This window comes from Artibeus jamaicensis, unplaced genomic scaffold (genome assembly GCF_021234435.1).
Source record: "Artibeus jamaicensis isolate MK-2021 breed Jamaican fruit bat unplaced genomic scaffold, CSHL_Jam_final scaffold_537, whole genome shotgun sequence".
In the NCBI taxonomy this organism is placed as follows: domain Eukaryota; kingdom Metazoa; phylum Chordata; class Mammalia; order Chiroptera; family Phyllostomidae; genus Artibeus; species Artibeus jamaicensis.
This window is the reverse complement of record NW_026522047.1, coordinates 3,599,217-3,622,436: the sequence shown is the minus strand read 5'-3', so window position 1 is coordinate 3,622,436 and position 23,220 is coordinate 3,599,217. Positions and strand designations below refer to the sequence as shown.

The window sequence follows — 23,220 nt, the reverse complement described above, 5'->3', positions numbered from 1 at the left end:
GTGTCTCTCTGGCGGGAGGATTATTTTATTTTTGAGAAACAAAAGATTGAGGAAGAACCTCGGGCCTCCAGCCAACTGCCTAGAACTGAGACAGAATGTTGTTCCCGGAACAGAGCTACCAGCAGAGAGGGCTCCCCAGGGCACCGCGTGGGGCCGTGGGGCGGTGGGGCGGTGGGGGGTGCTGCAGAGCCCGGAGTGCAGGCTCTCCCCTGGGTCCCCATCTCCTCCTCTGTGTCCCCACCAACTCCTTCCAGCCCAGCACACACTCGGTCCTTCCTCCCGCTGAAATTCTGTCTCCATAGCCCGAGGCGATGTACGGGCCACCGTGCCCTGGTGCCGCAGTCCTGATGGCCCTCGTACACACAAACATGGTCAAACTTGGTCATTTTTCCTGTCCATCTGTCTCATGTCAACACCGTTCTTAGACCAGCCAGAAGAACCTAGAAGGGTAGAGATAAATTTCCTTCTCCCAGCACATAATTACTTACCTTAAAAATATCTCGGTTTAATGGCACTGGTGATAATAGAGACCTAATGACCACAGGGTGTTTCCAGAGAGCCTGACCTAGCTACCTGCGGGCAGCCGGCCAGGAGGAGCCAGCGCTGGGCCCCGGAGGACAGTTCTGGGAGAGGGGGAGGGTCTAACCCCAGGACACCACACTCAGACACCAGAGTGGAGGGGACGATGGTGATGGAGTGACCGTGATGATGGTGATGATGTGCTGACTGCCTTTTGGTAGGTACTAATTTGAGGTTCTATTTTCAATATCATCAATTATTTGGTGAAGCCAGAATTCTGAAGAGAGAAGGCAGCGATCACAGTCCCATCTGTTAAAGCAGCAGGGAAACAGCCCCTGGTTTCTGGCCGTGAGCAAGTCCCTCCAACTCAGCTCTGGCTGCCTGCCCCGCCCGGGTTTCCCAGGGACAGCCACGGTGGCCCGACTGGAGCGAGGAGGGGTGTCCGACCACACTGTGCTCCCAGAACCTGCCTCACAGCTCACGTGGACCCTGAAGGGGGAGCAGGTCAGGGAAGGGACTTCCAGCCTGGCTGTGATTAGACCGACTGAACCCTCTGGAAGACAGGTGTGCTGCCGCTCAGAGCCACGCAGCCTCGGCTTGCTGTGCCCTTCCTGGTGGCAAGTGGCAGCCTGGTAAAGAGGCAGGGTCCTGAGGGTGCAGATGCTGGGCTCGGAGGGTAAATATCTGGATGGGAGGTGCTAAGAATACAGCTGGTTTCATTTATTTTCCCAGGATTCTGGCCGTGGAGAGGCTGCGTTTGTAGAGAAACAGAACTGTACTGAGTGACATGGGGGGCCCTGCTGTGGGCTGCTCCCTGCAGAGTCAGGTGACCCCTGGAGGGCTTGCAGGTTCTGGGAGAGGACCCCCATGCCACAGCGCCATGCCGGCCGGAGCCTTCCTGCCAGCAGGCCTTACGCTGCGCTGGCCAGGCCCCCAGGAGGCCGTTGGCTGCACTGTGCTCTGCACGCAGTGGAAACACGGATGCTGCGGGCTTCTCTTCACTGCCCTTGTTCCTGTCTTTCCTTTTTAGGTTGAAACTTCTGCATTTTTAAGTGGTGAGTGCTCGGGTGGATGTGGGGAGATCAGATTGACAAGTGATTCGCAAGGGCGGCCGAAAACCTTGACTCTGACGGCTCCTCTTGTCCAGACCCAAGTGCGGGCTTTCCCGGGGGCCCTGACCACAGGGTCTGGCTGCTTCTAGGTTTTTTGCTGTTCTTTCCCTTCTCCTGGGCGTTTTCTTTCTACTAAAAAATTAGTGTCCAGTGGAGTGGTCTAACATATAAACATTCAAATTCACCTGCAACCTGGGAATTAAAAGCCTCTGATCCTGACCCACCAGAAACCTTGGCCCGGAAGGATTCAATTATGTTCAACAGGCTGGGCTTTCTAAAGAAGTAGTTGTAGGTAACTTAAGATTTTCAATTGAGTTCTTGAAACAAAGATTTCCGAGTTAATTTCCCATCAACCAGGAAAAGCAGTGGATCAAATGGTCCCTTTTCCAACACGGAGGTTTTTCTGTGCAGCTACACTGACCCTCCACAGAGCACCCAGCTTCCCCCGCCTGCCCCCCGCCCCACAGCCTCCAGAGGACGCAGGTGCCCCGCCCACGCACTGTACCGTTTGACCAGCAGGTGCAGCGAGTCCGAGACGCTCTCCATGAGCTCGACCACCTGGGGGTGGGAGAGGCCCGCGCAGGGGTGCCCGTTGATGGAGACCACTTCATCGCCCTCGCGCAGCCCGGCCCCTGATGCTTTGCTCTGGCTTCGGATCTGAGGGGACGAGAGGGAGGCAACGGTCACTGTCCTGGCCCTTGTCCACACCAGGCCACCATCCCCGAGAAACCTGTGTTTGGGAGAGGCAGGTGGATCTAAAAGCCACAGCGTCATCCCCGATTCTGTGTCAGCCTGTGCATCTGTGAGACCAACTTAAACATGCCCCCCCACCCAGTGCAGCATCCACCAGGATGTCCACTCTGAATTCACGTCCTTGTACACAGACAGGGAAGGAGAGGACGTCCACTCTACAGCGCTGATCGCACAAGAGAGAAAGACCCGAGAGGACTGGGAAGACGTGTTCGAAGTGTGTTCACGCTGAAAACACTATGAAAACAGTCCAGTCGCCTCGCTGTGCAGTCTGGCCCCGGGGGGACAGCGAGGTCTCCCGTCAAATAAACTGTGCAAGCCCATTGCACCACGAAGGCAGGTGGGTACGAGCTGTCCCACAGTAAAAACGCAGAACTTCTCAAAATATTGTTGTGTAAAAACTTGACTTATTGGTTTCAGAGAGAGGGTGGAGAGGAGAAAGAGGCAGAGGGAGAAACGCCGACCGGTGATTCCGCTCACTGATGCAGCCGCTGGCTGACGGCCGTCCGTGCCCGACCGGCCGTCGAGCGACACGCCAGGAGGGCGCCCCAACCAACGGAGCTGCCTGGCCAGGGTGTGGACGTGTTCTTGGTTGTGAACAGGAGAGTAAGTCCGGACACTGATGTCACTAGTGCTGACAAGACTCCTGTGAGTTTGTCCTCCAGTCACATCCGACCGAGGCCACCCGTGGCGGGGGCCCAAACCGCCCGTCCTCAGGGAGAGGACACCAGCCCCAAAGGTGGAGCGGAGCCAGTGGTCTGGGCCGGCCCTGGCGGCTGGCGTGGACATGACACAGAAGGCCTGGGTGCCGCGGGCACAGCCAGCTCCTGGGCGTGCTCTGCAGGGACGGTGGGGGACTACGTGGGGCTCCCCCCCCCACACACACACGAAAGGAACATGCCAGGTGAAGAGAAAGAGTCCAAACGTGGGTCCTTCGTCACAAGACCCTTGAACATGTGCGGATTTATTCGCAGTTTTTATCCAGACGCCTGGCATTATTTCACCACGTGGAAGACAGTGTTTCATCTTTCTCCTCAGCATGTACACACTTCATAACCGAAAGACAGAGGGGACGGGCACATGTATTACATTTCCCTGCAAAGATAATAATACAAATACGAGGTCTGTCCAGAAAAAGCCCAGCCATTGCTAGTGTAACAAGAACAGTTTGCGTGACATGGATGTGACCTGGCAGCCAAGGAGAGTGGACTGGAATGCGCATGTGTGAACAATGACGACTTCACTGCACTAGTCAGTGGGGGTGGGAGACGCCACTGAGTGAGCATGTGCACTGTGTGGCCGTTGCATTCAAAGTGACTGAGTAGAGCAATCAGTCCGCATCGAATTCACAAGGCGGCAGCTGTGGGCGGCTGGTGAGTGGCAGGTTCATCAGGACAGCCTGCTCATGTGTCACACATCGTGCATTTCTTCAGGGAAACGTCCCATCTCCCAGGTGGCTCAGCCCCTACAGCCCAGATTTGGCACCTGTGGCTTCTGAATTTTCCCAAAACTAAAATCACCTTTGAAAGGGCAGAGACTTCAGACCATCAGTGAGGTTCAGGGAAATACCACCGTACGAAGGGGCAGCTGGTGGCGACTGGGAGAACAGAGTGAGGTCCCGAGGTGCCTCCTCTGAAGGGGACTGAAGGGGGCGTGCGTGTGGCCACAGGGGGACCTGTGCTGGGGGGCCTGTGCCTGGCCCCCGCCCCTCCACGTCACTCAGGCTCCAGCTGGTGCCGACCTCGGGGACATTCACTCTGGATGCAGCAGGGCCACTGGCAGCTTGTTGACCCCTGGTCACAGCTGAGGGGGACGCCCGAGATCCGGCGCTGGCTGGGGTGTACTGACTGTGGCCACCAATGGCGCCAGTCCCCTGGGCAGCCAGGGCTGCGTGTTGTCAGAGGTCCCCACCGTGACATCCCCTTTCGAGAGACTCCCCAGTGCTCACCAAGTCCCCTTCTGACCAAAGTACTGCAGGGGTTTCTGCATCCCGCCGAGGCGCCCTGACCGGGACTGAGTGGCGGGACCAGGGGCAGACGCAGAAGGTCAACAAGGAGGCAGCTACATCGCAGACGCAGAGACGAGGGGCAGGCGGAGGCGGGTCCTTCAGGCCAGACAGGGGAGCCTCGTGGGAATGGATGCCTGGTGGGGGGGGGTCACCGTCTGCAAGGACGCAGGCAGGGCCCAGGGCGGTGACACGTGAGGGCGGTGAAGGAAGTCCAGGAACGTGAACGCAGGAAGCGAACTAGGAAACCGACACGAGAGAAATGAGAGCTCCTGAGGAGCTCACAAGGGATGATGGGAGATGATCACCCTCGTGCACAGCTGTCCACGAGGAGAGCAGGTGACTCCAGAGGGGAAGCGAGGCTTTTCTCACAGGAGTACTGCCTGGTGCAGGAGGGGAGGGATGCGGGTGGCACCCCCCTGCCGGGCCGCGGGGCCCATGCAGGCAGACACGGGGTCTTCAGGTGCTCCACCCTCAGAACCTCCCCCAAGCTCAGGAGGCCGTGGCCATGCTGAGTTCGGGTTGAAGACCCAACATCTCTGCTCTGGTCATGAGAACACTCCCAGACACTGAGCGGGAGTCCTCCTTTTGGGTGACTGTCTGTGTCCTGAGCCATAAAAGTAGAAAGCATTCCTGGTAGCAACCCTGGGCCGCTCCCCGGAGGGAAGAACGGACTTGGACACTTGGACGGGCCGGCCCACCCCTCGCCCGCACCCTCAGGAATGCACAGGCTGTCAGGCCTGCAGTCAGAACTGTGCCGTGATGCAGCTGCCTGCCACGGGCTGTTCCAAAGCGCAGGCACTGTGAGGCCGGGCGAGCAAGTTCAAATATGGAATGGAATTCTCTGCTCGCCGTCCTTCCTGGGAACTTGCGGGGCCCCTGCAGAGGGCCTCGGGCGGCCGGAGCCCCTGCTGCAGCGTGCTGGGAGGGCGGCACAGGCTTCTGCACGCCAGGCCGGCTTTCACAAACACTTAGACAGCACATGAAAAAAACTTGAAAAGAACTCATTGAAAACACATGTACAGTTGAAGGAGACATGCATAACTGTCACTGCTCTGAAAACGAGGGCGCTGCAGAGCCCAGATGTCCCGGACGGGAAGCGGTGGACATGCTGGGACGCTGGCGTGGGGCACCTGTGGCCACACTCCACCTCCAAGCAGACCCTGCAGGCGACCGACCAGCCCTGGAAGGACATCTGTGTAGCTTGCAGCCGCCCGAGAGCCTCCTCCGAGTGCCGCGCACAGGCACCCGGGCCAGATGCAGGGTGCAAGCTCCCCGCACGTTCGGCCCCTGGTTTCCCCGCCAATGACCTTCGCCCTCCGGATGGCCCCCTACTGAGCATGCTGAAGACAGGGGGTTTCCATTCATTCTTGACTTTCATGTGAGACCAAACACAGTGACTTTTCAACTTCCTCTGTCGTTACGTAACCCTGGAGCCAGGCAGTGGAATTGCCAAGGGCTTGTCTCATACGGAAACCGATCTCCGCGTTAATCAAGTCAGCCGTGCAGAACACGGCGTCTCCTGGTGCTTGCAGGAAACGGAGAAGTCACATGAAGGATAAATATACTAGGCTGCCGTGATGAGTAAAAGGTGGTGCAGAAGCGTTTGATGTCACGCAAACAAACTGCACAGTAACCTACGGGAACTATGCTTTTAAAGGACAAAAACACTCATTTCTTGAGACAAGGACTGACTGTCCTGCTTTACAGACAGTTGGCGAAGGCGAGCCCAGCAGTGCTGGGTCTGTCTCCCTCTGAAAGGAACGGGCTCCTCATATTGGCGGTGAAACAAAACACCACAAGCACCGTACAGAAAGCAAAGAGGAAACAGCCAGCACGCTCCTTTGGGGGGTCTCGGAACTCCAGCCCCCACCCTGCCCCACCACGCAGCTGGGGGCTGCTCACTGCTCTGCACAAGCCCTCCCTTCACCTTGACAGTCTAACGGGGCAAGACCCTCGAGATCCTGTTAGAACTTGGGGGCCAGGTGCACGGCCAAGGTCAGCCACCTGCCCCGCTCCTGGGTGAGCAGGGCGTGCCCAGGTGAGGAGTGCAGGAAGGTGCTGTCTCCACCCCGGTGCCCGTGCTATGCTGGCAGCTGGTGTGGAAACACACAGATGTGTGAGCATTTCACGTAAAGGGCTGCGGAGGGTTTGCAAGGGAGGGCACACTTGCCTGTCTCCCCCCCTGGGCTCCTTCCCAGTCAGCTGACCCATCCTCCCCTTAACTGTAAAGAGGGGGCCGCGGGCCAGGACACTGCAGATGCCCAGGGCCCCCCTCACTACACAGGTTAACGACACCCCCTCAGGGGCACCTGCCACTCAACGGTAGTGACTTCTGACCTCTTGACTGGGGCGCATGAGGGCGGAGAGCCAATGGGGACTCAGACACTCCAGCGGGTGGCGGCGCAATGACAGTCCCAGGCCCTCCCTGAGCCCTACTGACCCGGGGGAGGGGGAGGAGGCCTGATGTTGGAGTGCTGTGCTCAGAGACTTGCTGGAATGAAGTCTCAGCAGCAGTGGGGGGAGGGCCAGAGTGGGGGAGGCGACCGGAGGCACTGACCCCCGGGCTCCGGTTCTGAAGAGTGCACACCTGTGTCCACTTGTCCGACCTGCTGCTCTTTGCTTCCCCTCCCCCTCCACAGCGTCCCCTTTCCCCTGGAACCCAGCCCTGGCAACTGCTGTGGCGATGAGGTCACTGGCCCAGAATACGGCCCTGCGGTAGAGGCCACCGCATCGCTGCCCTGCCGGCATTTCTGCCCCGCCCTGCAGCGCCCAGAGGGGCGCCGGGCCAGGGGAGCAGCTGCGAGCCTGGCTGCTGGGCGGAGCAGGGTGGCGACCCGGGGCTGCGTCCCGTGTCTGTGTCTCTGCCATCTCCTGTTCCCCACGCAGCCCAGCTCTGCTCCCACGGCCACCGGGGCAGGAGGTGGTGGCATGGCCCTAACTCAGGGTGCATGCCCAAGAGCCAGGGCATGTGACAAGCAGAGAGAGGTTGAACTAGGAATGACCTTCTCTGACATTCTTTCTTCCAGACTCTCTGGGTGTTGGCCTCTTGCTCCTTGTCCCCTCATTAAGTCACCAAACCTTGCCACCTGCTTGGAGAGATGGGAGGGGCTCCTCCAGCTCTCGTCACGCTGTGGGCACCTGGCCCGTCGACTGCACCTCGAAGCTCCCGGCTGGCTCCTCTGGAGGAAGCAGAGGAGCCAGAACACAGTGGTGGGGGACACGAGGCCTCAAGCCTCCAGAAGACCCGGGGCCACGGCCAGAGCCAGGAGACGGTCACGGACGGGAGAAAACTTCTCTGTTTGGAGGCTGCCCTACGTGCCAAGGGTCCCCCATCTGCCCCCAGAGCCCAGAGCAGACAGGCTCCCTGAGGCCTGCCCCCTGAGCCCCCACCCTCTGCCACACAGAGATGTGCAGGCTGTGCGCTCGTTACGAGTCCAGCGCTTCATAACTCACGTTTTAACGATCGGACACCATGAAGCCTCCGCTCCTGACCTGTGTCTTCCCAGAGACAGGGGCACTTCTAACCTCCTGTTACCCGATGTGGTGACGCAGTCGTGACAACGGCTCTGCGCACCACTGCCACACACACACTCCTTCCGACCCTCTCAGCAACCAGGAGGGGCAAGGCCTCTGCGCCCATTTTGCAGAGGACGAAACCGAGTCTCTGAGACTCAGAGGGGCACAGCTCACTGGAGGCCACGCGCTCAGGACGCAACCAGCATGTCACTGCACCTGTCGTTTCTGCAGTTATCTGTCCCCTTACAAGACTCTGCTACGTGCTGGGGGGGGGAGGAGTGAAAGGTCTCAGGCTCTGCCCCACTGGTCAGAGGAAAAGCCACAGGTGGCCGGGGCTGTGAGGCTGAGAGACGGAACAAACTAGGTACATCCCGCCCTCGGCTCCCTGTGTGGGGAGGGCTGGGACCCGGGTGGCTGGGACCCGGTCAGGGTCTCGGGCCAGGGACCCAGCCCCAGGACCCCGACCCCACCCAGAGCACCTCCTCTGCAGGATGGACATTTCAGAGGATGCCGACTAACGGACACCTGAGCTTGTTTGCCTGTTTAAACTTCTGTTTTCTGAAGTCCCCTGGTGGCCGCGAAGCAAGAATCACAATTTCTAGAAGTTTTCTTGAACAATCGTCTCATTTCCAAACACAGAAGCTAATATCTAAAATGCCCAAGGTAGCGTGCTTGTCTTTTGTCAGGCCACCAAAAAAGGGAAGGAATATCTTGCCTTCAAAAGGGACTTCCCACTGGGCGGCCGCAGCAGCACGAGTCACCCCTGCTGCATCCGAGAGCAGCCTGCCGAGCTCATACCTCTGAGCAGCACACAGGTGGCCGAGTCCAGAGCACGACCAGCCGGCGAGGCTGGGCGCTGGGGCCCTTGTGTGTATTCAGGGCCATGTTCGGACCTCGTGATCCTCCCTCAGTGACTGACATCCGCTCTCACAGGAGACCGTGTGTGGCGAGCATGGCCAGTCGGCCCGGGCCGGACGACCCCAGACCCACGAGGCAGAGCCAGGTCAGGCCTGCCCCCCCCCCCCCCTCCACCCCCGGCCTTGGCAGGCCTTGGGGATGGGTGGGGGGGCAGGGCTGCGCCGAGTGCCACCTCCGAGCCAGGCAGCAGGAGCTCCGCAGACGGCTGCAGATGGGTGGGCTGCGTCGGCTGAAGCAGCCAGCTGGGCAGCACCACTGCTCTGAAAGAGGATGTATCTCTCCAAGGGGTTGTCCAGAAATGGAAATCAGGAGAACGCCCGACAGGGTGCCCATAAAAGTACTGCCCACAGGAGCAGGTGCCTGGGCTGAGGGCTCATCCCACACAGAACAGGCGCCCCCGTGCACAGGTGGGCGGCAGGCCCCCTGCAGCCGAATGTCCAGCTCACACATGCTGTTCCGGTCCCGCACGTGGACCCAGCTTCCGACAGCCACCAGGGTTCTCGGGGCGTCAGCATGGCTGGCTCCCAGGACATAGTGGCGCTCAGTGCTCTTGCGGGTGGGTTCCCACCTCTCTCTGAAGAGCCCCGCCTCCGTCTCCAGGGAGCAGGCTCCTGGGCCCGGATGGGGGTCCTGCTTCGGCGGCCACAGCACTGGCTCAGAATCTGCGTGATGGAGGGTGTGGCCCAGAGGAGGCGAACCTGGCCAGGTCAGCCCCCCGCCAGAGACCTCACTCAGGCGTCAGGGGAACCTCGCCCGCTCAGCGTCCCTCCTTCCCAATCCCTGTCAGAGCCACAGAGGGACACTTGTGGACCCCCCGCAGGGCGGAGCCCACGCCTCGCACTGGGTTTGCTTTTCCTACGCAGAAGCTCACTCTCCATGGAGCAGGCGAGCGAGCACGCTGTTCTACTTGGTTTAGTCCATCGCTGCTTCTCAGTGTCAGTGTGGAGGTGAGCGCACTGGGACCGCCAGGCTCTCGGGGGCAACAGACAGGACACAGGAGCAACAGGCGTGACCGAGCAGGAGTAAACGGCGTGAGGAGTGCAGGTGTCCCAGAAGGGGGAGCTGGGCCTCGCTGGGAGGTGACATCCCGGGGAGGTGACATCTGAACTGGACTCGGGAAAATGGAAGCTCGCCCAGAAGACCAGAGCACTCAAACTGAAGGGACGACCTGGGACCAAGGGACACGGGCAGTACCGTGGACACGTGGGAACAGGGAGGAGTCGAGGGACGGGCTGAACAGGTGGGCGGGGCAGCGGGGCTCGCTGACCGCAGGGTGTGGGGTGCTGCACCACGAATGGATCAGCGCCCGTGCAGGCGAGGCAGCGCCTGCCTGCCTCCCCGCTCTCCTAGGTGCCTTTCGCACACTAGCACCTGCGTCCTCCCGAGGCCCACGGTGCCGACCAGCGGCCTCGCACGTAGAGCGAGTCCCTCCGGCTGCTCTTGCTGGCATCTGCCGTCAGTTGGCTCAGCAAAGACTCGAACCCGGAGGGTCTGGCCCCGGCGTCAAAGGCCACGGTGACACGCGGTGCCACCATCGGCCACTCCCAGCCCCTCACCCTCTGCTCGCTGGCTGTGTTACTGTGGGCACACACTGAGCCGTGGAGCCTCAGTGTCTTGTCTGCTCAGCGGCAGAGGCCCCTCAGGCTGCTGCAGCAACAGGAGCGCGGTGTGGGAACGGCCGTGGCCGGGAAAGGCGCACGGTGAGCTGCAGGGAGCGGCCGCTGCCTGGCCTGCGAGCTGGGCGAACCCGGCGCCTGGAGCCACGCCAGGATATCCATTTCCGTCCACCTTCCGGCACCGGCTGGGGCATCTGTGCGAGCCCCGTGTTTCAAGGAGTGATGCTGTTCACGACGACGGCATCCGTATAAAGAGCTTTGCAGACGGAGTTCCCGGGTGGCCCTGGGGCCCCCGCTGGAGTGGCCATGCCACCGGGTGCCACAGGGCTGAGACCGAGGGGAGCAGAACCTTGCCCCCTCCCCAGGGAGAGAACGAGCAGAGGGAGCACATCGGAAGGACACGCGTGTCTGCGCACTTTATCAGCCAGTGACAAGAGCAAAAGAAGGAAGTGACCGGGCGCGGGTCTGTGGTTACTCGGTTAAGCACATTTCATCAAAGGGTCTCCAGTGACCATGCCTCCCACCCGGTGGTCTTACTGCACCTGTGGATGAGAAAACAACAGACAAAACCAAATAGCCAGAAACCATCAACAAAGGGCGCGGCTCTACCGTCCAGCATTGTCAATGCAGGTGATGTCCGCCTCGTTCACGTTAATGACACGCCATTGCCTGTCATGCATGTGGTCACACGATCCACACATGCCACGGAACTAGCTTCACCTTTGCACAAAACACCTTGCCTCCCCCTCCATGACGAGGTGCTCGGTGCACAGCCCCTCGACAGCGCTGAAGACGACCTTAGCCACCAACTCACACGCGGACCCTCCTAGTCCCGTGTGAGCCGAGCCAACGAGCAAGTGCTCATGGGCACAAAGTCCACACAGGGCGAGTCTCCTCTTCCTTCGGAGCTAAACCAACCACAGGCCTAACACTCTGGGTGCTGCCTCCTTTGGCTCCTCTTGCCTTGGGCTCCACCCCGAGGCCTCGCTGGGCTGTCCCCAGGAGATGCTCAGGGGGCCCCACACCAGGCTGGCCCCCCAGGTGCAGCAGGTGAGCACCTAGTGCGTCCAGAGACCCTGGGCCCCTGGCTGTCGCTGCAGCCCGGGCTCTGGTAAAGGTGTGGGTTTCTGGCATCTGCCTCGTTCCCCAGGCAGTTCAGGTGTCACGGACAGGGTCCCCTGGTCCGCAGGGCCCACGACTCGGACAAAAGGCACAGCTCTCTGCTGGGACAGAACCGCGAGTCGGAAGGCAGCCTGCAGTGGGGGCGGTGACTGCAGCAGAGGCCTCCCCGGAGAGCCAGACGCCGTCCCGAATACAGGGGCACACCGGTCAGCCTCAGGACCGTGGTCTGGAGTGGGGCCTCCCACCGTGGCCCCACGTAGCCCTTCCCCCACTTCTCCTCCAGTCTCTCCACACCCTGCTCAGAAGCCTGGGGCTTCAGCAGGGCAGGGCTCCCTGACGAACGAAACTGCCCCCAAACTCCCCCACCCGCTCCACCCTCAGCCCGGTACAGCCGGCCACACCCTGCACACTCTGCTCACTCTGGGACGCGCTCCCTGTATCCCTTCCTGCAGACTGTCCCTAAATGCCACCGGCTCCTTTCTACTCCACCCTTCTCTCCCCTGCTCAGCCAGGCCGCTCCCTGCTGCCGGGCCACCGCACGTGTTGTCCCACCTAGAATGCTCTCCCCTCACTCAGCCTGGCTCGTCCCTCCTTGTCCTCGGCTCTTTCTTGGCTAATGTCAGGGGCGGAGAATCAAACTTCTCTGCAGAGGCCAAGAAGACCATGCGCTCCGGCCCGTCGCCTACTCTCTGTCCCCAACCTCTGTCTAATCACTTCAGTCCTGGGGTCTCCGGACTGCGACAGAAGGGTCCGCCTTGAGGAGCACTTCTCCAGAGGAACGATCGGCTGGTGAGCAGCGGGGCTTGTAGTTCCTTTCCTCGTTTTAAAAAGAAAAACAAGGTGGTCACACAAAATAAGGGCCACTGACCAGGGCCAGCAGCAGACTCTGGAAGTACACTTGGAGCCCTGGGACCATGGGGTGACCGGGGCAGTCTCGTGTCTACACCTGAGGGGGGTGGCTGAGAGGGCTGAGCCTGGTCCAGGCTGCGCACAGGCTGCGTGGGCTGGCGGCACGTCCTGGGAGGCTGGGAACAGGTTGAAAGCATCCGGCCTGGGTCCTGACCACGCCTGGGCGACCCTGTGCCCGCAGCTCGAGGGGAGACCATCAGCTGTGGGCCGTGAACGGCATGTGCATGTGCGGAGACAGCTGGGCATGGCAGGGGCCATGGCGGGGCTCAGAGCCAGGCCTCCCTGTGACTCAGGTTGGCGTGTGGCCCCACCCTTGTTTGTACCACTGTCTGAGTGTCCTCTCTGTGGTCCTGGTGCCTCACAAGCCCGGAAGCATCTAAAGACAGAGCATTCGCTATTTTTGATTTCCCAGAAGGACCCGAGGGAGTCATGGGCGCCTCTTGTGCACTGACGATGGGCACTGTCAGCTGTGACTTCAGCTACAAATAAAGGAGAACGGGTCACGCTCCACTTGACAAGGCGTGTCCTTGTGGCCGTGCCTCTGCGGTGTGTCACTGACCATGAAGATGACCACACCCCATGGGGCAGGCGAGGCCGAGTGGGCGCAGCGTCTGGGACTCAGGTGGCAGGGATGAAGGGCTGGCTGCGGGTCTGGGATGCGGCTTAGGCACCCAGCCACCACCTCCAGGAAGCCCCCCGAACCCCGCCGTGAGGTGCTCTCTGAGGCAGAGGCGAACGTGGGCCGTCGGGCGGCGCGCTCCACGGGGCGAAGGAAGCAACAGAAGTGAGGCTCTGCTCCGGAGGACGACGCGGGCCCGTGCGTGGGAGCCGTGGTGTCAAGTCCAGCAGACTCCGCAGGGGCGGTGGGACTGCGTCTCGGGGCCAGCCTCCCCCTGCCTGACTGTGGTCCGGAGGTGGCCTCCCAGGTCCTAGATGCCAAGTGCCACTGGGACCGCAGCAGGGACCTGGCAGAGGTGCTGGGGGTGACAGCCGCCTACAATGGGGGAGGGCCTCCTGCCGGGAAGTCCCTTCTCTGCTTGATCTTGGAGAGTAAGAAGTCCCTCCCCTGAGCATTCAGGCAGCAGGAGGGATGCAGCGGTGAGCGGGCAGGTGAGACCCTGGCCCTTGTCTGCCAGGGAAGCAGAGGGAACCAAGCAGAGGGGGATGGCAGTGGGCGGGTGCAGGCAGCCCTGGCCTCTGGGGTGCGCACCAGGCCCGGGGGCTCGGATGCCAGACCACCCGTCCGCTGTGAACAGGAAAGCTGCAGGTGGCTGGGCTGGCCCCAGGGCCTCAGGCGCACTTCCAAAGTCTGGTGCCGGCCCAGGTCAGCAAGGAAGCCTTCTGCTGTACTTGAGCTTTAACTCAAGTTGTCCCACTGAGTGGCTTGTGTGGGCCTCGGGCCACAGCCATTGCAGCTGCTGTTTACTGAGAGGGTGGCACATGTCAGGCACCATGGTAACTACCTCGCACACCTAACTGTTCTGAGTCGTTTCCCTGCTTTGTAGAGTCACGATGATGACATACACTTTACATGTTGCTGTGAAGAACACAGAAAAAGCATCTTAACAACCACATATGCGCTAAGTGAACAAAAAGACGAATATTAAAAACCAGAAGTGGAACACAGGCGTAGCCAGCTACTGTATTTAAACAGTGACTTCCTTCCTGCTCCACTCAGATGAACTGTTAACTATCAACTGAAGAAAAGGGCCTCGAAGCCATGATTCTGGTGCATATTAGGCACTTTGATAAGTGAAATAAAGAATAACTGAAGTGACATCACCTTTAAACCAGAGTGAAGCCCTAATGAATGAAGAGCACGCCATTCAGGTCCTCCTGCCGTTGGGGTGGCACAGTCTACATTCCAAAGAACACAGGTTTTCTTACAGCCCTGGGAGGAAATTCTTGGACCTCCGTTTGAGGTTTATTCTGCCTTCGCTAACTCCCTTCGTGAACCTGACCCAGTCAATGAACCTTTTCCACGTCTGCTTGCTTCTCCGCAGTGAGCTCGGCGTGTCTGTTCAGTTTCACCTGCAGCAGGGGGAGCGCGTGGGACCCAGAGCACTTTCGGGCCACGCAAACGGACAGCAGCAACCCACGGGCACTCTCTGGCCTGGACAGGGCCGTCGACAGAGCAGCTGCTGGAAGCTTCCGGGGCGCTGTCAACAGTGTGCTGAGCAGCGCTCTGCTTCCTGGGGGCCAAGACCCAGTTGGGGTGTCGGTCAGGACTGGATGAGAGGCCGACAGGAGGGGCCCAAGCAGCCCCACCCTGAGACGGCGTGGGGATGACCTGGAGGTGGAGGGACTGGCCAAATGCCTCTTGGGAGGGACCCCCCGCCGGCTGCGGTGCCCCACCGTGGGACGGGGAGGGCGGAGGTGGCCGCGTGTGCCCGTCACCACCTCTCAGGCCAGGGGGTCTGTGCTGTGGCCCATCGAGGCCTTGGTACCATCAAGACTGAAATCAGAATCAAGTTTTCGAGCTAGTGTCTAACTCACATAAAATCCGAGAAAGGAAGAAGGCAGGGTTTTTCGGGTGTCACCCAGGGTGGCTCTGTTCAGACGCTGTCCCCCTGCAGGGAACCAGCGATGCTGGATTCCGGTTTTCCCGATCTGACAGGCCTGGCAGATCGTGTGACAACCTACGGGAGCTCGTGGCCCAGAGACCCCAGGCCGAGTGGGGGTCTGCGCACGCGTCGGACCCGCTTTGCCGGCTCCGGCTCGCAGAGAAGGGAACCGGCAGGAGAGAGGAGGCCGGCCTTGCGTTCACGGGGCTCCACGGGGACCGCTGCAGAGCGGACGGAGACGTGTCGGCGAACTCAGCCTGCACCCGGTCCCGCTGTCTGCGGCCCGTCTGGACAGCAGGGTGGGGTCTGGGCTGCGGCTGGGTGCCGACCGGGGTCTTGGCCCGGGAAAGGGGTTTCCTGCTGTGTGGATGGCGGGGGCTGAGTGTGCAGGGGGCGGGGGAGGCACCTCCCACTCAGGGCGCGTGTCTGCGAATTTCTCCTGTGAGTCCCATGAAGACCGAGGGAAACAGGACGTTGTCAGAGCCTGGGGTCCAGCTCAGAGTCCCCAACAGCTGGTCAGGGCTTGGCGGCCCAGCCTGGCCCAGCTGAGCTTTCTGAGGGCTGTGGAATTACGTAAATGGTACCAGTCCCTGTGGAGTGAAGCTCAGGGAGCTGGCCAGCCACAGGGGTGGACGGCACGGCACAGAATTAGATCCCAGGTCAGAGATGAGGTCAGGTCGCGGCACTGGGTTCTGACGAGCCAGGCCCAGCTGGCACTTGTTGAGTAAGTCACTCATGAGCACCTCCTCACCCAGTAAACGCTTGTCAATTGGCTGATTGACTTACTAATGGACAAAATGCACACCGGGAACATCGTGCTGGGGAAGGGGGCTTTGCAGGGACTCTGTTCGTGTGTCAGAGGCGAAGGCAGGGCTCGGCTGTTCCTGCCTCGGGAACCTCCCTCATCTGCAGCACAGGGACACCCCCCTGCCCCAGCCCCCCGGCCCGGAACTGTGAGGCCACAGGGAAGGAGAGTGAGAGAAAAGGATAGGAGGTGACTGCTGAAGTCAGAGGCCCCTGCCCAAGTGGGAGCCGCCAGCACCAGCCTCTGCAGGACTCAGAGCCTGACAGCTCAGCTGTCACCTCCTGAAAGGGGACACGGAGGGCAGGCCAGGTCTAGGAGCACGAGGCACAGCCAGGCACAGGGTGGAAGGGCTGGCGGCAGCCGATGGCGCTGAGCGCACAGCAGAGCTGGTAGAGGAACCGCAGGGTCCCCTGCCCCTGAGACCCCCAGTCCTGCTCCGCCCCAGGAAAGCCAGGGTCCCTGGGGGGTTTGCTCTCACTACACACAGCCCAGCCCATGTCTGGGGCCCAAGAGCCTGCGTTTCAGGAGGCACTGGGCACCTCCACAGCAGGTGGTCTGCGGCCATCGCGGGAGGCTCCCTGACCACAAGGGTCCCTGCCCAGCTTTGTACTTGTTTGTGTCTGTGGCAGCCCCGGTGATGACGCCAAGAGGCCACCCATGGAGCTTCCCAGGGTCTGCAGGACCCAGGACCCTTTGAAACCACTTCCTGAAACCTTATGAAGGGAAAAGCAGTACCTAAGGGTGCAGAATGTGTGGAGGGGAGAGGAACCCTGCACAGGTGCCCGAGGACCAGGCTGACTGTGGCACGCTCCAGGGTGTGGGGCCAGAGCAGGCAGGGGAGAAGGGCGAGGCCCCACAGGCGGGCGGGGCCACACCTAGGGCAGCGGGAGGAGGCGGGGAGGGCAGGCTGTCCGGCAGGAGGGGGCTGAGAGAGGGGGAGCCTGGGCTCAGTGATGCTGCCTGTGGGGTGGCAGTGGGAACAGGAAGCTGGGGGCGGGAGGGGGAGCTGCGGCTACAGCACAGGGCCCCTGAGTGAGCACGGTGGGGCGGTATCGTTCCTTCTGAAGGCGGCGAGTGCAGGAGTTTGAGCTGGTGACGGAAAGCGAGGCTTCTTCCTTCCACGTGGCAGGCGCCACTGACGAGCAGAGTCTGCACCCTTCTCAGCAGCCACTACCGCCCAGGGCTCAGGGGCCCAGGTGCAAGGAGGCACCCTACTGGGAGTCTTCCTCCCTCGAAGCCTGGTTCCTGCAGCCTGTCCTGGAGGCCGCTCAGGGCACCAGGGTCTTTTCTCGGGGGTGGGGGTGTCTGGGGAAAGGGCCGGGGGCAGACCCTGGCTGAGCTGGAGTGGGGCAGGGGGGGCCATGGCAGGGGCGGGGTCGGCGATCCTTCAGAAGTCTGGTGAGGAACAAAGGTGGTTCAGAGTGCGCCGTGGCCCCTGATTTTGAGATGCTTCCTGAGGCTCTATTTCCAGAGTGACAGTAAGGTGGGGACCCCACCCTGCGAGACTCAACTGCTCCCAGGGCTCTGCTGCCCCCCAGTGGCCACAGAGCCCTTTCTGACAGCTGGGCCCCCAGGTATTCACACAGTTGATAGGCCGCAGCAGAAACACAAGCCCCTGGCTGTTCCATGCAAAAGTATAACCGTTTCCCCTGAACTTGCTGTTTGCACACAGGAGTGTGTGATGGAGGGGGAGAGGGGGCAGGGGCCGATGGGGACAGCAGCCAGCTCACAAAGTGAGTATTTCTGATTCCACGGCACCTAAGTCATCGCTAGGGTTCACAGGAGAGGCACCACGGTTACTCAGCACTTCCCCTCTGATGAAAAACAAACTCAGCCTCAGAGAGATTCCAGTGGCTTGCCCAAGGTCACAGCACTGGTCCCTGGAAGGTCATGGAGCTGCCCCCCACCCTGCCCGAGGTCACAGGGCAGCAGGTAGTCAGCCGGGACTCATCAGAGACGTGTGACTGAAAACACCGCACCCAGGGCTCAGCAGCACCGGGGGTGACTCGGGAAGCTGCCAGCGGCCCCGGGGAGGGAAAGCCAGAGGGCGGATGCCCGGCTGTCCCTTCCAGAAGGTCATCCCCCCACTGTTAGAGGGGCTGGAGGGGCAGGGAAGAAAAACAGGTGCTGGACGTCCCGTTTTCCCAAACAGGGGCCCTAAGGGGGGCAGTCCTTGCCTCGGCTCAGGTGCCTCTTAGGCCCTGTGGTAAAGTCTCCCCCCGACTCCTCCTCTCTCCCACGCTGTGATGAGGGCCGTCAGAAGCTAGGGTGAGCCCTCGCTAAGGTTCGGGGGTTCAGTCGGGTCCTACCCGCCCCCCTCTGTGGTTCAGGGCCACTGCAGGCCGAGGAGGGCCGCAGGTCAGCGGGACGCACCGGAGGCCCTGCCCTGCAGGACAGCTCAGGGCGGAGGCCTTTCTCGCCTCTCCCACGCCTTCTCCAAAGAGGGCATTCGGGACAGGAGAGTGCTCCTGGGTGGCCCGTCCCTCCTCCGTGGGGAGGCACCAACGCGACTGGGGGACTGAGCCCTGATGTCTCCCCGGGACTACAGGCACTGAACTGAAAGGGGGGTCTTAGCCCAGCCACGCTCAGGGTGGGCTCTCTGGAGCTTTGGGACCCCAGACAGCAGTGAACCCGCCCCCAGGGGGCAAGTCAGGCTCCCCTGAACCAGAGGCTGTTCGCTTTGACTTAATAATCGTCAACTCCCAAAAGACGAGAAAGCGCCATTAGCCTCAGGTCCACCTTAAAATGAGCCCAACTCAAACCTCACAGTGGGTGAGTTCTCTCAGCCTTGACCCTGAGGCCCTGGGGGAGGGCCTGCCATTCTTGCTGCCCCGAAAACCACCCAACACCGCCCCAGCCCACCCTGGGCAGGAGGACGGCTCCTGCTCGGAGAGTCCGGGCTTGTTTTGCATTTTTCTTCTCTGTTTAACAGTCACATGATAAACACGTGCTGATTGGTTACAGTCGGCAAACAGCAGCTGGTGTTTAGACTGACCCCACGAGCCCAGACAGCTGGCCTGAGGTGCTGAGCCAATCCCAGGGGCCTGGCCTTCCACCCAGAGAGTGGCATGTGCTGCATGAAGACCAGGGGACGGGGGAGGCCCCCTGCCCTGTGGCACCAGAAAGGGCTCGGTCCCCAGGCCAGTCTCGCTCTGTGCCACCTCTGAGAGGGGCCCTGCTCGCAGCTGGCAGGCCCACGATTTCCGAGTTCACGGGGACGCCCCCCGGAGGGAGGCGGGGGCACCTTTCTGACGAAAGACCTCAGGGTCCACTCACTGACAGGGACTCGGGCCGGGCAGGCAGGTGCTCCGGGTGGGGAGGGGCCGAGGACAGCCTGCTGTGGCCGGTGTCACCGACCACAGTGCCGACCTTTAAAAATCTGGGCTCCTTCTGTGCAAGTCTGGTCGGATTCTCCATCAGCTCAAATTAAAGGAGGGAACAGAGGACGACTAGTTATTGCCCCTGAATTTCGCAACATTCTTATTGTATTTCAAAATAAACACTTCACGGAACATGTTCTTGAAGCAGTCCTGCGTGCCAGAGGCGTGAGTGGTCCCCTGACCAGTTCCTGTAGCGCATCCAGCGGGCAGCTGAACACAGGGCGGGGGGCCAAGCCGCGCCCACCTATGGGTGCCCATGGAGACGGGGTGGGCTCGGTCGAGACCCTGGGGAGCCGCTGGGTGTTTCCCTCCGAGGCTCCTACATGTGGACGGGCTACCACGGCCCCAGCTGTGCTGGGGGGAGGGGAGGGGTGGGGAGGGACGGGCTCCGTCACGAGAGGCTGTGTTGCGGGTCCCGATGGGACGTGACGGAGACCCAGCCCTCGGCACATCCTCAGTAAAGTACGCGGTCACCTGCATCTGCCCCCGCCGACCCGTGTGCCCCTTGGGCGCACCTGAGTCTGCGCACCTGAGTCTGGGCCGACGCGTGGTTGGCACTGGATGCCCACCTGGCGAGCCTGCTGGCGATTTGTGGTCCGGGAGTGAACTGGCTTCAGGTGGCGCACGTGCCAGGCCAGCAGCAGTGGCCCCGAATGCCTCTCCCGTCTGTCTCCAGAGGCCCTGTGTGTCGGCTAGTGAGGGCCCCTGCCGCTCTGCTGGCCTGGGAGCCCTGGAGAGGGCGGGGGCCGAAGGGGCCGCTGGGGCGTCCCGTCAAGGGCGATGAAGACACGGTGGAGACCGTGGGGCGGCCCTTGACCTCCTCCCCGCGCTGAGCGCCCCCAGCTTCAGTGGGAGCGACAGAGCACCCACCACACTGCAGCCCACTCTTCAAGAAGCAAGGGTCTCATCCGAGAGCAGTTTTGTTGCCCTTTTGGCTCATTTTCCGTATTTCAAAGAATAACCTTTTACCAAAAAACCCTTGTAACCAACTGCTACATGAAGAGCTATTTCCATGGATCAGTGATCCTGCAGAAAGAACGCCCTGAGAAGCTGTCAAACCCCAAAGATCAGTCAAGCCTGACCCAGAGAACACGATGCCCACTTGGCATCAGCCCTGTGACCTCACGGTTGGGAAATTCCAAGTCCGAGGGCATTGCAGCATCTGCATTACTAACAGTGACCTCCTTGCAAAGCCGGCCGTCCCCAGCAGGAGGCAGGGCCAGTCCCCCAGGCGTGTCCCCAAGAGGGCAGCAGGGGGCAGCACACACTGCTGACTGGCCACGGGAACTTTCATCAGGGTCCCGAGAGAAGAGGCCCATTTCCCTCCCACGGCTCTTTCCATTTTAAACACTACCCGGGCAAGAGGTTGGGCGGTCACACATTTCTGGTCTCAGATGCATTCTCGGAGTCATATGAAATGTTCACGAAGTGAAACAAAGCGTCTGTACATCATTTCGGGACTTGTAGCTGAATTTCCTGGAACGGGGGCATGTGGTGACCCTGGTCTCCAGCACACCCGTGCGGCGTCGCAGGCCCTCCGATGCCGGTGAGGCCACCAGAGACGCACTCCTTCCCCGCACCACGGGGTCCGGGGCTCACTGCCGCCCGAGTGCTCTCTCCGCGGCCTGCACGGAGGCCTGGGGGCGGCTGGGAACCCCGTGCGCTCATGCCTCTCGCAGGCTCGGCCCTTTCGCCACGTTTCCCGAAGCACCAGGATCCCCCTGGAAAACGCACCGGGGTCGGCAGCAGCCTCATCCGGCCTCCACGGAAGTGCGTGTCTGCCTTGGAAGGAAACACCTCCACAGGTGAGAAGACAAACCTGGTCATGCTGAGCACTGGACACTTGACTACTAGCAAGTGCCCGGTGCCCGGGCAGGGGCACCGACTGCCTTCACCCAGGCCCGGCCTTGGTCCCAGGAGACTGATGCCACCCACCCCGTGGGGAGCAGAGCAGAGTCTGCAGAGACCCCCGAATTCCAGGTGGCTCTAATCAGACTCCAGAGCCTGGGTGGGTGGGCACCGCGCCTCTGCTTCAACAGGGCACACTGCGGTCAGTCAGGCTCGGGCTGCCGACACGGACGTGCCCAGAATTCAGGCCCCACAGTGAGGCGGGTGTCCCCTTAGCGCGGGGGCTGGGGGTTGGGGGGAGGCAGCCGCGCAGGGCAGGTCCCATTGCCCATAAAAGGAAACGCCAGTCTGCTGTGGCCCGGCTGATGTAAGCCATGGCAGCGTCTGGCCCGGAGGAGACAGGCAGGGATGACAGGGACGTTTATCACCGGGCTCCGGAGCTCTCCCACTCAGCCCGGGGCCTCCGGGCCAGCTGAGCGGACTGGAAGCCAAGGGGAAACAGGTCCCTGGCAGCACCTGAAACTCCAGCACCAGGCCCACCCCGACAGAGCAGAGGTTACTCGGAAGGAGTCTGGTTGACAACTGTAGCTGTAATTTCACAAGACCACGGTCGTTCCAGTGCAAGAGCCGGCCAGCTCACAGCGCCCGGCCCGGAAGTCCCTGCCTGGGCGCGGCGCTGCTCCCACTGTGCTGGTTCTCGTGGAAAGAGAGGGAACTCGATGACTCGCTCTCGAAGACGTCAGCACTTCCTCCACACTTTTTATCAGACATTTAGAAAGGAGAACGGGCTGAAAGACTTTTACTGGGTTGGAGATGCTAGAGTACCATTGTAAAGAGGCCAACACGTGAGTGTCATGCCCTAGGGTCACAACCCACAGCAATAGTGCAGAACAGGGTGAGCTGCATGGACCCTAGTGAAGTCAGGAGACCATGGAAGGAAGGACCAAGCCCGTTAGTTACACAGCCTGAACGCAGCACAGTGTGAGCTGGTGGTCTGCCGGGTTCGCCTGAGACGTGACTGCCAAGTGTGGGGCCCTGGGGCTCAGGGCTCCCCTCTCTGGGTGGCACATTCTGAAACTGGGTCACAGGAAGAACCAGAAAGTTGGTGACTTCTCCTAGCGCCCTGCCGGCTGCGTTCACGGCAGCCCAGAGCTCCCTGAACGGCACGCCGAGCCCTGGCTGGACGAGAGTGCACCGTTCCTGCCGACGCTTGCCTTGCTCTCTAAACCCTCCAGGCCAGGTCTCGAGCAGCAAATAGACCCACAGGCACCGCAGTGGATGCGTGCTCAGCTGTGTGGCGTCTGGACCTCGCACGGCGTTCTGGGGGCTTCTCTGGATGGCCATCCTTGCGTGCGGCCCCTTGGCTTCCTGTCTGCCCTGGTTACCTGGGCAGGGGGTCCCCGCGGGGCCTGCCACACCTTAATCTACAACCTACAACAGACACCCCACGCTAGTCTGTTTTTAAAGAGTGTTAAACTCCTCACCCAAAGAGCTGCCTTCAAAACAGCTCTCAGAGTGACTCTGGAGGGACACGGGGCTGACGATTTTGATTCCACCTCACAGCCCCCTGGTTTCCGTGAAGGAGTCCAAAAACACCCAGCCCAGCTCCAGGATGACTCTGGCTTGGGGCGTGTCCCACCTGGGGTGACAACAGGTCACTACCCTGCACTGTGTGTTTGAATGTTGCCGAGGGAGTGGGTCTAAAAACCCTCTGCACACGAGAAACTGTAACTGTATCATATGACAGGTGTCAAGGAAACTGTTCTCATTCCTGACACACACACACACACACACACACACACACACACACACGTCAAACCCCTGTGCTGTGTGCCTGAATGAATACAGTGTTACACGCCCGTTATATCTCAGTACAGTGGGGGGGATGAATACAGTGTTACTCTCCCATTGTATCTCAGTACAGTGGTGGTGGGGAATGAATACAGTGTTACACGCCCATTGTATCTCAGTACAGTGGGGGGAATGAATACAGTGTTACTCTCCCATTGTATCTCAGTACAGTGGGGGGGATGAATAGAGTGTTACTCTCCCATTGTATCTCAGTACAGTGGGGGGATGAATACAGTGTTACTCTCCCATTGTATCTCAGTACAGTGGGGGGAATGAATACAGTGTTACAGGCCCACTATATC

The 23,220-nt window shown here is 60.8% G+C and overlaps 1 protein-coding gene across 1 annotated transcript in view; it reads right to left on the bottom strand.

The window, feature by feature from the left end:
- The window catches only part of SYNPO2 (synaptopodin 2), an 85,444-nt gene that overhangs the window by 29,246 nt on the left and 32,978 nt on the right, over nt 1-23,220 (bottom strand). Inside the window, exon 2 of the mRNA XM_037129872.2 lies at nt 2,137-2,288. Within this exon, the coding sequence (XP_036985767.2) occupies nt 2,137-2,288 (152 nt within the window). The remainder of the gene's footprint in view (nt 1-2,136; nt 2,289-23,220) is intronic.